This window comes from Xiphophorus couchianus, chromosome 1 (assembly GCF_001444195.1).
Source record: "Xiphophorus couchianus chromosome 1, X_couchianus-1.0, whole genome shotgun sequence".
NCBI lineage: Eukaryota > Metazoa > Chordata > Actinopteri > Cyprinodontiformes > Poeciliidae > Xiphophorus > Xiphophorus couchianus.
In genome coordinates, this window is record NC_040228.1 from 19875809 (window position 1) to 19892134 (window position 16326).

The following is a 16326-nucleotide window of genomic DNA, read 5'->3' on the forward strand; positions in this document are numbered from 1 at the left end:
ACTCGCTTGGAGGATTTGAAGTGAAGAAGAGAGGAGAGCGACAGAGGGAGGGATCAGATGGGGGGAGGGAGGACTGGTTCACTCTGTGGTTCAAACCCTGGGATAACGCAGAGATAACCCTCATCTACAAGCAGCAGCTGTAGACGTGAGAAGGAAATGAATCCCAAGAGAAAAAGAGAGAGAGACTTCCCTATCATTTGTGACATTTGCTGCACATGATAACAATGGCCATCGGTAGCAACAAGCTAAAGAAAAGGAGAGGAGGGTGAGTGCTCTACTAGGATGTCCTTCATATAAACATTACCTTCATGGACGTTCTTAGGCGAAATGACAAAAAAAGTATCTATATCAGCTGATGGTGCAGGGAAAAGCACCTGTTTGAGTCAAGCACTGCAAGAGAGAACAACAGATCCACTCAGGAGAGGGGGAGGAGACACAAAGAGACGGAGACAAAGAAAACACAGGCCAGAGACGTGTGGCTTTTATTTGACTACTTTTATCATTCTGCCTTGTCATGCTAAGAACAAATTTGCATGGGTCTGTGTGTTTGAAGAAAAGAAAGAAAGACACAACAACAGCGATTGTAGGTCACCAAGAAAGGAAATAAGGTGGAATGTAAAACGGGTTTTGCAAAAAAAAAAAAAGATTGAGGTCAAGTTAAAGCAAAAGAATAAAGATAAACTCCATATAAGCCAATACAAGTTAAGATAACTCAGTATACTTTATATAGAAAAATATAGGATCAGTCCTTTTTTAAATCAAGAGAGATTTTCACAATTTTACTTGAATGTAATGTTATGTGTCTCAATAACTTAGAATGTCAATAAAAAGTTTATTTTAGCAATTCAATTCAAACTCTTTATATAGAGTATGCCCTGATTCGGATGTGGACAAGTAAGCTTCTAATGAACTGTCCTGGAAGAAGAAACTTTATACAATACCTTTCACACCTTCTGGTATTCATACTGTTTGTCCACTATTTGTTGCAGTTCTCCCTTAGTGAAGTTTGGAGACGTTTTTGACCCCACCTCCCATTCTCTTCATTGAAAGTACTCCTCCAGCTTTGACTCAACTTGTTTTAAGCTTTTAATTACTATTTGTGAATCAGATATGTTTGTTTTGAAAAGTTTGAGAAGGCCATTCACTGTGAATTTGTGCTATGAACATCAACTGAACTGAAAACTAAAATCATAACTGATTATGGGCCAGTTTCTTGTCTTGTAGCAACATCCTAGCTTATGAAGATCAACACTCATCTGCTTGACTTAAGTAGGATGTTCTTTTGTATTTCCCATTTTAAAGATGGTAAAAGAAATGAAATTCAATAATATATTTTATATACATTAGGTAAATGCGACATCAATTACAAATACACTCAGATGTTCTAAATAAAAAATAAAGATTCTTCTGTCGTATTTATCTAATATCAATTTTAAGAGGATCAAAAATTGTGTTTCCAAATATTTAGCTGAAAAAGCGTTTATTTCTAAAAGTTCTACAAGTTGTTGTTATTTTTTAACAAACTGTAGCAGGAGGGTCAATAAATGTGGCAGACAATGTACAAATATGGCAGAGTAAAAATCTGCCTGATAAAATTAAATACTTTGTTAGCAGTATCATTAAAAAGACACAAATTTGCTGTTTTCAGCTGACCCAACATCTTAAACCTCAAGAAACAGTCAGAAAAAAATATTTGTGTTTTTATTTAACCACAATCAAAGGTTTTTGGTCATGAACTACAATTTGTAGGCAACACCACAACATTTCAGTGAGTTTTACTTGAGGCTCTAACTCAGTCAAAATCTTTTTTGGTTTGATTTTTATTTTTAATCATCAAAATATAAACTTGCTGGTGCTTTTATAACCAAAGTGACAAAGCTGTACCAAGCCGTACTGCTGCAACCAAGAGAAAAATTCAACTGCTTAAGAAACGTTTGACAGAAGACCCAATAGTGAGTTGTTTTTAATGCAAAATAATACCGAACTAATAGAATTGAACAAAAACGTCAAAATTTGCACAGAAACATAAAGATAAAACCTTAAATGACTTTCTTAGACAGCTTATCAGTGCAAGTTTCATTTAAAAAAACTCTCTGATTTTTAGTGCCATATTTGAAGGAAAAAGGAACATTATTGTGCCATCCCTACAATTTCGCAGTTTTGGGATGACACAAATACAATGTGTGTGCATTTTTTATTTTTCAGTTTGGTTTTCTTTTGTATGGTGAAGTTAGATATTAACTATTTCTTTCTGAAAGGCCAATTAACATTCTTTATAATAATCTAGTTGTTGTCCAGGCTAGGGATAACAAAAATACTGAGAGGTAGAGTAAAACATTAACCTCTTTCATGGGAACACTACATACTGAAGTCCTGTCTAACAATTTACAGTATGTTTACAAGTACAGAGTCCGCTCAGATGTCCAACAATTCATTCAGAAACAAAGAAGCTTTAAACATAGATATTTAATAAGTAACAACCATCAAGTTGATTATTAAATGTTTCTTCTGTTAGATTTCTACAACCTTAATGAGCAACAGGGACTGCTAATGTCCGCCAATTGTTTTCTTTTTAATTCTTCAAAAGGAATTACTTTCAAGCCTATGTGCTGTTGACTCCATAGTTTGTCCTCAGCATGTAGAAAACTATGTGTCAAATTGTAACCCTTGGAAGAATTGGAGTTGTTTATCACATAATCAGGCAGGAATCTATTTTCAATATATCAGAACATTATAATCCGAGGCAGGGCACCGAGGGAGGCTCACAGAGAGGCGGATTTAACAGTCACATGGCTCAGTGCAAAAGAAGCACAGAGACTGAGAGTGAAAAAGCCTCGATCAAGAGCAAAACAGAGAGTAAAACTGCATCCATTTGCAAACTATATTTTCCTAAGGTGCAGTCCTAACCAGATACATGCAAAACAGTAAACAAATCCTATTTTAAATAGAAAAGAGAACTGAGTTGATCACTTCATTTGCTTGGTTAGATTATAACAACTTGATTGGTTAGAACATTAAAACATTTGATTACTATGTTTACTAATTAATACAACAATGGCAACATCAAAGGTCCAAAGAAATTAAGATGATCCTAAACCCTCCTAGCATGTTCATTTCTGAGGGGGAGCAGCAAAGATCCTGGGTCAATTTGACCTAGAACATTTTTTAATATGCAGTAGGGTCAGAGTCCAAACATTTCTTCCAAAACATTTTTGTATATTATCATTAACTCCATGACTAACAATTTCAATCAATATTTAGTGCAATGATGTTCTCTACCTCTAAGAAATAAATGATGAATGGGAATAATTCAACTTGTTTTTCACAAAAATAAAACCATTTTGATTTTTTAATGTCTACAAGAAAAATCTCGACTGAAAAATAAATGGTTATGCATGAAAATTATGTTGTACCCCAATTCTTCTCCACAGCTCCTAAAGCTATTTAGCTGTTTGGAAGACATATATTGCCAGAATGAGGATCCCCCCCCTCAAATGTGAATGAAAATTTATTTTATCCAACCTCTATCTACTTCTCCCCTAAAACAAACCTTCTTTCTAGGTTTGTCATTTCAAGTAAGATTCTTTATTGAATTGGGCAAGAGTAGCTCAAAAACTGACTTGATGTCTTTGACACGAGTTACTACCATACTAGTAGGCCCTGGCACTGTCATTTTCAGCTCACAGTCTTCTTGGTGTGTACTTTACGTCATTTATTTCATAATCAGAATCATCAGACTTAGAACTGATCTCAATAATGATGGCTGATCACACTTCAAACATTCTGTATTTCACTGTCATGATCAAAGACAAGTCCCAGCTCCTCCAGGACTGTCACCTTTTTATTTCTGCTGGTCATTTAATGGAAATCTGAAAATTACTACATAATGCAATATGTAATGTTTTTGGACTTCTCTGTAGAGAATATGTATATGTTCTCCCTCTCCTCTGCTGAGTGTCCACTGAACATGGATCTATCAATCAATCAATCAAATTTTATTTGTATAGTACATTTCAGCAGCAAGGCACTTAAACATAATATCATAATATCAAACACAGAAACACAATGCAACATAGAATCAACAATCAAAACACGACTTTAAGTCAGGTTCCATCAATAAATTTGTAATTGATTACGTGTCAAGTTTTCTTCTTCTCACAGTTTACGAGTGAGGTAAAGAGAAAAGGGAAAGGGTGTTCCCTTGTGTGTCTGAGCACGAATCCAGTTAAAACATTAACATGACAAGTTTTGTTTGCCTAAAAATGTATGCTAATTAACAAGGGGTGTGCTGACAAAAATCAACGTGGTCTAAAATAGCCCAAAAATTAGCTTATATTAATAGTCACTCACCTCACACCCCAGCATATAGAATCCAGGCTACATGTTGTATCACATTAGTAATCCCGACTGCTAACTCGTAAGGGTTAAAAAGCATCATATGGCTTTATAAGAGTTTGATGTTAAATCATAGCAGTCACAGTGTTGTTGGCATGCCAGTGGTTTTATTAAATTCACTATGCTGGGCCATAAATTCTTCCTAAGCTGGAGGATATTAATCTTTTAATGTTGTTTTCTGGGAGTGCTTTTTTTCCCAATGTTGGTGCTCTTAATAGTACTGAAATCTTTATTTTTCAGTGCAAGTGCTTTTACAAAGATGCCTATGTTTCATTCGGTTTTTATTTTCATTTGTAAACTATCAGCATCAATGTTAGTTCATTCAGAGTTAAACTGCATTTTAAGGTGCGTGAAGATTTAGCTTCGACTTAGCAAGCAAAACACTTAGAAGTACTCTAGAAAAACACTGAGAATTGTTGGACTTTTCACTCAGATCCAAGTATTAGGCAGCTGGGGAGTCTGGCTGGTTTCTAAATATTTGGTTTAAAGCAACTCTCTATATATTTAATCATTATGATCCTTTGTGTCAGAATTTTTTTTCCATTTTTAAAATCTTTTTTCTAAAGGCATAAAAAAGGTAGGAAATGTTTCTTGTAAAAATAATTTTTTTATTATTTTTTATTTTTATGTGATCAATTGTAATTTTGTCCAAATACAAAGTTGTTATTTGAAAAATACATCAGTAGTATTTTTCCTTAGGGGTTATCTGATGTCACAATATTTTTTTTACTTGCAAGAGTCGTCTACAGTAGACAGAGGGACCGGGTCGGTTCTCATGGTTTTTTGTCTGTCGGCCATATTGTATTTAACAAAAATAATTTCTTGCATTTGCAGCTGATGGCCAGTAGTTGATGGTATATTTTATGATGCATTAGTGTCCACTTCAGTGGTCTGTGTGCATTTATAACATAAAAATCCACAGGAAGCACAAGAAAATGGCTTTTAGATAGCTGTCCACTGTAGTGACCACTATGCATGAAAGGGTTAAGGAACTGCTTCAGTTCTGTCAACAGGACAATGTTTTTATGGGCTGTATTAACAAAATTTTTAGACAGTGCTTAGAATTTTTTGTTTTAAAATACTAAAGATTATTTTTTGTGATGGAAGCAAAATGAATCAGAACAAGATTATTTTTTACTACAAAATTAAAGAATTATATTTGAAAGACGGAGATGAAACAAATAGGAAAGAAGAATAGAAGCATAACAATGTGGAAATTATGATCGTGTAATGCTAAATGATTTTCCTTCTCCACTTAGATGTTCTTGTTTAAGCATGATGTTAGGTATTTTACTCACAAGGCACAGCATGGCGATATAAATTGGCGCGGATAGTCTTCTGCAACTCATGGTCAGGTGACGTTTTCTGAAACCTCAAGCTCAAGAAGTGCTTCAGATCCTTGTTGAGCTTGTGACCTGGAAAAAGGAATCAGAAAAAAAACAACTGAAGTTAAAAATAAAACAACTTTAATTAAGAAGGTAATTTTATTTTGCTGAAAGGTTACAGCAATGGACTGTAATAATACAGTCAGATTTTTAGTGTCAAAGAGCAATTCCCTGTTCTTTGAACATTTTGCACAAGTGCAAATAATTAAACTTTTTTAAAGTTTGTATGATGTATGCTGTAATTCTTACAATATTAAACATTATGATTTTTGTGCACTCATAAAGATTCATGACTTTAGGAAAACATCAGAGCAGAACAAACAAAAAGACTGAAAATGTGCCACTGCTAAGATCCCAGATAAAAATAAATTAAAAAAATCAAAAGAAACAAAAACAATGTTCAGTGTTTGAGCCTCACATCAATAAGACACACAGTATGCAACAGGATTTTTCACTCACTGGAACAGGCTGCAGCGACTCACTAAAAGTTACTCTGATTGGATAAAATTGCACAGCACACCCAGAATTTACCCAATCGTATGTGTGTTTGCTGCTGACTGAGTTTGAACAGAGCTCTGATGCTCACAATGGGGCCAGATGGCCAGAGCTCGCTCTCACGCCAGGGTCTCATTTAGGACCATTTAATGATCTCCAAATATATCACCATGTCTGCCAGAGCTGGCAGACAGTTCTTGGGGGAGGTGCCATGTCCCCTTGTCAGCCTTGGATCCCAACAGAAGAGTTTCCTCTGGTTTCTGTGCTTCAGGATAACAGAGTCTGCTCAGCTTCCTCATTGGAAGATTAGTGATGGCTTACATTTTCTAAAGTTCTCTTATCAAAGAAAAATTTGCATAACAGAAGAATCTGTGCTTCTTTTTATAATTTTTTCTGCATTACAACCTTGAATCTATTTCAGTGGTATTTTGTATAACAGACAAAGTAGCACAAAATTATGGAGAAGAACAAGGACATTTCCATTCAAATAAGTCTGAAAATTGTGCTATGTATTTATAATATATCTCCCCAAGTTTATTTTTTGATTTTACTTACTTTCTTGCTTCCTTCACTGAGATGAACACATTAAATTTTTGTAAAACACTAAGAAAAAATGTGCGTCCATACAGCAGGATGCAGCAATGCACTGTAGAAAGCACTTAGCCTGGTATGGGATGGCAACAGAAGTGAACCAGTAATGAAGAGGAAAGTCATTCAGTTTACTGGTGATAAATGTAAGAAACACTAAATAGCTAGCCAGTTTACCAGCTTGTTACCAGTATCCTCAACCACCTTAAGTCACAGAACACATTGAAGAAGTCTCAAACTTTTACATGACAGAAACATCCAGGAAGAAAAAAAAACCTATATAGAATATACAAGATTAAATAGTGCTGGCCACCACGGTGTAAACAACAACAACAACATTTTGAATGAGATTCAGCCTAAGAATATTATTGTCAAACTCAAATCTCCTCCTGCTTTGAAATATTTCTGCCCAGATGTTGAGACACTGCTTGGTATTCTACATTGCTCCATTTTTCTATTCCTAAACACACTAACACACACGCACGCACACAGCCCACTGTGTGTAATTCAGCGCAAGCAAAGCACAGTCAGGTAATTGTTACCTAGCAACCAGCCAGTGCTGACGACCATGATTATGGTCCCTGCTAGGCAAGCAGAAGTCAAATTGTTAAAGGAAAAACAGATACAACAGCATTCTCTCTCGTTCCCTTTCGCTCTTTACTGGAGCAACACACAGTGTCACACTTAACATAAATAAACATTTCTATTATGTTTCTATAAATGTATTCTCTGTTGCTTCCTTTTGATTTATACAACCCACACACAAGTAAGGATAAAATATGCAACTCATATGTTAGCATTTGTACTCATCTTCTTGTCAGATTTCCTGTCTCAGACATTTTCCCAGAGATAAAGACCCTTGTCAGGAACAACCTCCTCCTGCAGGCACGTAAAGTGAGCATTGACTGGGCCTCCCCAGGTGTCATGCTCCATCAGTGAGAAAGTCATCAAATATTCAATATTTATGTGGATTAGGACTGTGGGGATCAAGTAATACAATCACCCCACTGTGTTGCGACTTTGCTTTCTTTTGGTTGTGAAGATAAAGGCTTATCTGATCCATTTTCATTGCTCTTAGATATGCCTAAAGATTAGTTTTAATATGTATTTATTATAAAACTAAACTTTACAAAAGCTCCCCTGGTATCTTATATGACACAGTCATATAAGAAATTCAATCATCTGTTTTCCATGTCCATCTGTGAAGATCCTGTTCCTTATATGATGATTTCTATTGATCTTCCCACAAGGAATACTTGGGAATACATAAGGAATACTTGGGTGACACAGGTATGCCGTTAATTAGCTTAAAAGTTGCATATAAAAAGCCTTAGGAAGCTCATAAAGCAATTGCATCATTGGTGCATTCTCAAATAGATAAAGAGCAAAAATCTGGTTTATCATTGGGTTCAATTTCCAGATGGCTAAAAGTGCCAGTTCAGCTGTTCAAAGAATTATGTGCCATTGTATGAACCTTGTGAATCTCCAGCTTTTATACTGCTTAGGGAGACGGTGGATTCTGTGTCCTGGGGATTAACGTATTTTGGTGTGAAATGTGTGAATTAGAAGCAGAATGAACACAACACTTTGTGAAGATACTGCTGGCAAGAGAGTACCATTACTCACAGCACAATAAGCACAGTACCAATATGAAATGAGAGCCAACCCAGAGAGGAAGAAAACATTGCTTCAAAACCAAGTAAAACCAATTATGATCAGACCTAAAAAGGTATGTGTGAAAGTGGCTTATTTGACAACAATCCTACCAGGAATGATGGACGAAAATTGCATTTATTAATAAAACTGTTAACTACCAAAGGCTTGTGAAATGTTGACCACAACATTTGACTAAAGTCAAAATATATAGTTTAAAATACAATTCTACCTATTACTTTGGCTAAAACACAATATAATGTAAAGTTTGAGGAAAGCAATAAAAAAAGAAACATGTATAATATCAGTAATGTTTTGCAGATTCAAATAATCCTGACTGAGCTGAAACAGAAAAAAGTTTATTCTGACAGTGAACAAAAAGAGTGTGTGTCTTTTTATACACTGTATGTAAACTTGTAGCTTAGTCCTGACACAGAACCCTGAGGGACTTCAGTTGACAGGCTGATTGAATCTGACATGATCGGGTTGACATGAACACTGAAGGCTTTGTTTGAAAGGTAAGACATACACCATTGAAAATGTGACCCAGATATCTTAATTAGATTTTGCAGCCTATTTATTAAAGCATTTTGATTGACGGTGTCAGAACTGAGGTACAATCTTACAAAAGACTGCAGCCCTCAATATCACTTGATATTCTATGTGGAGGAGTTTAGGATATTCTTATCTGAAAATTATGAACAAATAGGTAAGTTGTAGTATCAGATGTGAAGGAAAGTGATGGTGAAGCGCTTTTGACATATTTTCCCATGTTTCTGAAAAGCAAGGCAGATACACAACCATGTAATAACAATGTAAATAAGAGACTGGTGGGTAATTTCAATATGCTATGTTGAATGAAAAAAAAAAACACTTGTTCAATAGTCATGTTTAACATTTTTGGTACTGGCAAGTAGAACAATAGAACTGCAAGAGAAAAGACAAAAATACAGCAACCTTCAATTTTTCTAGGTTTGATCTTTTAGTCAGTCAATGCATGTTTTTTTTAAGTTTATCTTAAAACATAATAGTCCTACAGAAGACTGTTCACGTAGAAAAGATGTGAAAGCTGATAGAGATTCATCTGTGTCCTCATAACACAATACTTTATAATGGAGGCTGACAATGAACCAAAAACTCTAAAATTCCTCCATCAGAAGGCTATAATGCACCAGAGATATTAATGCATTGTGAGATGGTTCCTAAGAACTATTTGCAGAAAGCTGGTGAAATACTGCATGTGGCAGGGATTGGTGCTTTTCAGGCTTGATGATGCAGAATGGAGCTGTGTGAGGATGTGAGGCCTCTGTCCTCTTACAGATATACATGATGAGAGAGAGAGAGAGAGGCATGGATTTAACCCAAATAGGAGTGGATTATACACATCCTCCATGCTTCCAGTCGGCATTACATAACCTTAAATCTAGTTATGCATCCCTGTCTCATTTTAGAAGAGTGGTTGGAGGGAGCTGAGTGCAATCAAACATCTGAACACAAACAGTTACACATTTCCTCCCACATAAACATGCACAAAACGCATCCATGTGATGAAGCTGTGGTTTTAATTGGATGGGATTTCATAATGGTGGACAAAATTAACATTTTGACAGGATTTAAACAACAAAAAAGATGATTAGAAAGAGCTCAAACATATGTGAGTAGCTGCCTCAAACATCAGCAGCTGCAGTCTGTAGTGCCACACAGCAGCTGTTCTCAAGTCATCGCTGCTGCCTGTCCATCATGACTCGAGGAATAAACCTGCACGTGGCTGTATGTAAAAGAAACAGCTTAAACAGAAGTGGCTTTCATTTTGGGAAACGTCCACATCTACGTGTGCTTCCTGTGTGTGTGGGGGTGGGTGTGTGTGTGTAAAACTCTTTTCAGCTGCTAATTGGGATTCTTCTGCCGTCCTCAAGCTCAACACTGCCCTCTGTGTCTTTAAGCCTCATGACTGAGAGGTCTGCTTCATGTAGACGAGTATCTATGGCAACACAGAGTCAGCCAATGACTGTCTCAAGCTGTGTGGTCATAATTGTGTGCTGCCCCCTAGTGGCTGAGTTCACTGTTAATTCAAAACCTAAACTTTCTGAGGTTTTTTGAATGGACAAGGAAGATGGATTCACTTGGAGTACATATGAAAATAAAACATTGCTTTAAGAGGTTCATGAAAATGTTTCTTTTTATTTTTTTTATTGGATTTACTTTTTAATATTTTGGATTAAAAAAAATCTGCATCTCAATAAATATGAATATTTATTTTATTTCAGTAATTTAATTCATAAAGTAAAAATCATAGAATATATTGATTCATTGCGCACAGAGTAATATATTTCAAAAATGTTTTTGTTAATTTTAATGGCTTAAAGCTAAAGAAAACATAAAATTAGGTTTCTTCAAAAATCCCATTGCATATACATTAAGATCAATAAAGGACAATTTTAAACCCAGAAATATTTAATTTTTCATGGCCTGCCGACGTGACAGTTGTCCAGCAGACAGTCTTTGAGAGTTGGAGGGTAAGACACAGAAGGTTACTGCTGAAGCTGCTGGTTTTTCACAGAATGCTGAATCCAAGCACAGTATGGACAGCCAAGTGGAAGAAAAAAAGTGTGGTAGAAAAAGTTGCACAAGTAACTGCACCAGTGAAAGGGGTCATGAAGCAAATCCTTTGTAAGAGGCAGATGGAGCTCCACAAGGCGTGGACTGCAGGTGGAGTCAGTGCTTCAATAGCTGCCACACAGACATATTAAGAACACACTCTGTTAACGCCTTTTTGTTTAGCAATGTTCTCTAACAAACCTCCAAGGCCTTTACAGAACAGATGAATTCATAATGATTAAATATATATTGACGTAATTTATTTCTTAGGTGACTTTTGAAATGTATTGGTTTTACTGGATTTTATTTAGGGCCATGATTGTTAAGGTTTGCTAAGAGAACTTTGAAATCTTGTTTCTTATGGCTGGAAGAAAGAAGAGTTGTATTCCTTTTCTTGTTTGTGAGTTCTTACAATCTGTTCTTGACACATTATCTTAGCATACCATGGACTCTACAGATGGATCAAATCTCTATTCAACACCTCCCAGGAGGTGAACTACAAATGCATACTACACATTTCAGATTTTCCATTTAAAATGTGTTATAATGCATGTATTCCTTGCATATATTTTGTTTTGTGTTGGCAAATTTGGTGTCACATTCACTTTCCTGTCTTTGACCTTCCAGACTGCCAGGTCTGGGTCAGGCTAGACCCTGGTTCAAATATTAGTAAAAGCAAAATTCATCCAGAATGTAAAGGCCCAGATATTTCACAAGCCTGTCTGTTATCACTTTCTGATTAGATGGGCTCCTCTGTGTCTGCATCCTTCAGTCTGTTGAGGGGCTTTGGCACAGTAGGGCTGTTTCAAATTAAAATCAAATCTTTTCTGTCACAGTTCACATGTACTAAACCTTTTATAAAGCAAAACTTATCAAACCTCGTGTTTAAAGTTCCAAATGAGTTAGGCAAAAGTTTCTGATATCCGGAGACTGCTAGAATGCACAGCAAACAAGTGCTAAGTCTGTGTTTAATACTTGAAATTTTAATAAATCAGTACAAAATAAGTCAACATTTCTTTATTTAAATTAATATTTTTGATGTACAGTCTGCTATCTATCTTTTTAATTAACAAATTAGCATATTTTGACAATTGAAAAAGTTTTCGCAAATAAAGACTCTTGATGTACAAAATGATCACTCATACCACATTTCCTCACTATTACATCTATTTTAGCATTGTTATTGTGCTCTCCCTAATTCACTCCATGAAAATCACATGTAGGAAACTTTTCATTTTGCTTGGGTTTCTGGACATTCTGGAAAAAGGTCCAAGTGTTTCAGGTGAATTTCTCCAGCACAGTTAACATTGTGCTGGAGAAATTCACCTGAAACACTTTGAACTTTTTCATTTTACTTCTCCAGAACTATCTGACTCAATACATTTGGCTATAGGTACTCAGTAAACATTGCTGAGAAAATATTTGCTGAACACATGAAGTTACTTTTGATTTTACTTATCAAAGATTTGGCTTGTAACTTGGTTTATTTGCAGTTCCACTTGTGTGAACAAAACATACAAAGAGATTTTCACCTTCTGTTTTATAAACTAAGCTTTACTTGGAACACTGGATATTATTAACTGGTGTTGCAGTAAAGTAATGCTACACTTTCTTTGGTTCTTTTTCACAAAGATCTTGGTTGTGCTTAGACTGAGCGTGCCGTGAAAATAACATGAGGTTGAGTCTCGAAAATAGTTGCAACTTTGAGAACCACATTGAAATTTGTTTCTGTAATTTCATTAAGCCACCTTAGGTTTTTAATTTACTTCAACTCTTCATGCTTTTGTCTTTAAAGACAACAGTTTAATCATTTTGATGGATATGCAGTGGTCAGACTTTCACAAATGTTCAGTTTTGATATAGTTCTTGATTTTAATTTGGGTTGATTCGGATTCTCTAAGGACGCCAACGCACACAAACTCATCTGTGTAAAGTCTGTTCTAATCAGCAGTTTTAGCAGTTAGAATTAAACAAAATATGCATCAAAGAAATATTGGTAATCTGAATTTCCTTTCACTGTTTGTCAATTAATTTTCAAATTAGTGGACATTTTCAATTTTTATGCATTTAATGAAAAATAAATTAATAATTTCAGATTTATTTAGAATTTAATTGAATAAAATTATGACAAAACATAATGATAATAAAAATGTACATAGATTTATTTAACCTAGTTATCAATCAGAGCTCATGAAAGAATCAATCATGTAAGTTTAGATCAATCTTTAAATAATACTAATAGTCAATTTAGTCTCGCATCATTATGCAGTTTGTTCTAATTCTGGTCATCTATGCAGAGTATTTTAGTTATTTTTTGTAGCTATCCTTTCAAATATGAACATTTATTTTTTACTATTAATTTGATTGTCTATCAGTTTTTTTTTCTTTTTACATCATGCTCATTTTATATGACCACAAGCTTAACCCTCACTACTGTTCGAGGACAAATGTGTATATATGTGATCTCAAACCGAGAACAAAGAAAAGGAATTTCCTTCAGGGGACAAATAATATTGTATTTCCTTGGGCTGATTTCAAATAATAGGAACCAAGAAGGAACTGGAAATGCTGGTTCTTAAAACAGTAAATCCCATTGTTTCTGCAGCTTCCTTTGGTTCTCAGGACATCCTGTCAGTCTACACGGAACACTACAGTTACAGATGAGAGCATTTAACTCTGCATTATCTAGTAATGTAAGGAGGGGCCGGCTGAGAGAGGTGAAGATCAAGATGGAGGCAGGAGGTGATTTAATCAAAAGCTGCTGTTCTCCCTGAAAGGCTTCACTCTGCACTCTCAGACTGATAAAGTACCTACAATCTCCTGCTATTACACAGTCATTACTCAAACGGAGAGATTTTGTGACAGCTGATGCAGAAGATATAACGGTAATGATATTAAGCATGGTGCTTACTTATGTCAATTATAAATTAAATCTCTGTGTTTCTGTTAAACACATAGACCTGCTTGTACATACAAATTGTAGATAGAGGAGTGGTGTGCTTAGCATCACCTGCACACGCTCACCTCTAGCAGGCGCTGTCTTTGCTACTGTTTTAGAGCCCTGCAATCAGAGTTGAAATAATCACAGAGTGCCTCAGTATAACGCTCTGGACCACATCTCTCCTGCCTCTTGCTATAATTACCTCTACGCAGCCACACCCAGAACGCCTTTCATGATGTTTTCACTGAGATCCCTCTTTTACGTGAGGCTGGGGTGCATATAGAAAACAGGCACGTTATCATCTGACATGCTCGTGCTCAGCAGAACTAAAAATGTCCTCTGCTCAAAATTGAAAATTAGCATGCATTTGATGTTACTTCAAACAAAAATGAACATGAAATTGAAGTTTTATTATCACAGAAAGGTTTGGACTTTTAAAGGCCAATTATCATCATGCTTCAAAGCCAATTAAGTATGAAACCCAATTGGTGTTTTTGTTCTTCAAAGTGAACAAGCAGTTTCCAAATACATTTTTTGACACAAAAGGAACCTTCTGAGTAGCACTCAAATTCTGAAATGTATTTCCACAGATGGATGAACACATTGCATCTGTAACAGCACCATCTTGAATCCCGTCACTGTCTATGATTGTAAACACAGAATGGATGACACACACCTTTTTAATTGAATGGATGTGCAGCCACTTTTGGGTGACACAGAAAAGATTAAATGAGCACTTTTACTAGGAAGAACATCTGTGCAGTGAGAGTGGAGAGCCACTGTGGGTGTAAACAAGCTAAAAATGGATATATTTCCTTCAGATTTCATAGACGCTGTGAAGTAAGACTTCTAAGAGTCGGCACAAGACTGAAAACATTTTCTATGTATAATAGTCATTAATAATTTGGGAGGGAAAGTATTTCTAAACTGATCAAGTTAGTACAAAAGAAGTAGTAGTGAAAACGTCAGAATACATACAGAAAAATATATATAAAGCCAGAAGTTAAATTGAATATAAAATAAAACAAGTAGTAACCCTTAAAGCTTTAAAGTGTATTGATAGTATCTAAAGTTCATATCTCTTGAAGACAAGAAAGAAAATTTAGCAAAGACCTGATACGGCACCTGAGGGATGAATCTTTGTCAAACTGATCCATTTATTGCTCAGTGATATTTCATTTGAAATTACCTCAACATAAGGGACAATCTACAAGCAATTCTGAAGGTAGAAAACTGTGCATGACAAATCCTGAATACCTGGGCTAAAACTTACATCTGTACTTTGAGGACATGATACTTTACAATTGAAGATTAAAAAGAATCTGCTGTTTTTGACACAACCTATTTTATTTTGAACAGATTATTAACGGTTCTGGCTGCAGTGGCATGTTCAGGACAGTACTGACCCGGTTCTGCTGTGCTGCTGAGTCAGTGTCAGCAAAGCATGATGGGAAAGCATGCTTGATGGAAGAGTCACAGACAAAAGCATCATCAGACAGACAGAAGCATACACAAAGGCAAGCGGAGGAAGTATGTTTCGCTCCAGTGCGCTGCATCTGTTCATTGCTAAATATATCCAAAGGAACCCAGGCTGCACAATCTCTTTTCTCCATGTTGCAAGCTGACTAGGCCAAATGTTAAGGGAAGAAAAAAGAAGGCAAGAACAAAGAAGGCTAGTGCAGTTTTTAAAGACTTGAAGAAGCAACGCAAGCCTCTAGGTTGAATCATTTGGAAATCATCCTAAACAAACAGACAGAAATTAAACCAGACAAAAAAAGGAAACGTATTCGTGTCAAAAACAGAAATGCCAAACTCAACATCTTCCAAATACTGTAACAGGATCTCAATTTATAGCCACTGGTATCGCTTTAAAAAGTGTGGAAAAACAGTTCTTGTGTCATGTTTCTAAAGAAAATGGAAACAAAGACCTATTTTTACAGTGTCCATTGTACTAATTTTTCTCCCAGGGTCAACACGTGCAGGAACACTGAAGCTTCCAGCAAGCTGAATCCTTCCTGTCACTAATGGAAAACATAGAGCTACAGCTGATGCATAAGAGTGCCATCATTTTTAACTGGCTGCCTCTGTTAAATGTCACTGTCTGTCTGGCTGTCACACAGAAAAGGCCCTTCTGTCATTAAAGCACTCCTTTCAGAGGTTCCAACACCCACAAGCAATGAGAAGGAGAAGAGATTCACCTCCCCCTTCTCAAGCAATTCTTCTCTATGGAAAAACTTTTACCTTAGGCTTTAAAGTGTCATCACCAGCTAG

The 16326-nt window shown here is 35.8% G+C and overlaps 1 protein-coding gene across 14 annotated transcripts in view; it reads right to left on the reverse strand.

Moving 5' to 3' along the window:
- LOC114138381 (membrane-associated guanylate kinase, WW and PDZ domain-containing protein 1-like) overlaps window positions 1-16326 on the reverse strand; it is a 110803-nt gene that overhangs the window by 74976 nt on the left and 19501 nt on the right. For all 14 annotated transcript variants that reach the window (XM_028007964.1, XM_028007718.1, XM_028007885.1 and 11 more), the window contains exon 2: window positions 5694-5810. In XM_028007964.1, the coding sequence (XP_027863765.1) occupies window positions 5694-5810 (117 nt within the window). The remainder of the gene's footprint in view (window positions 1-5693; window positions 5811-16326) is intronic.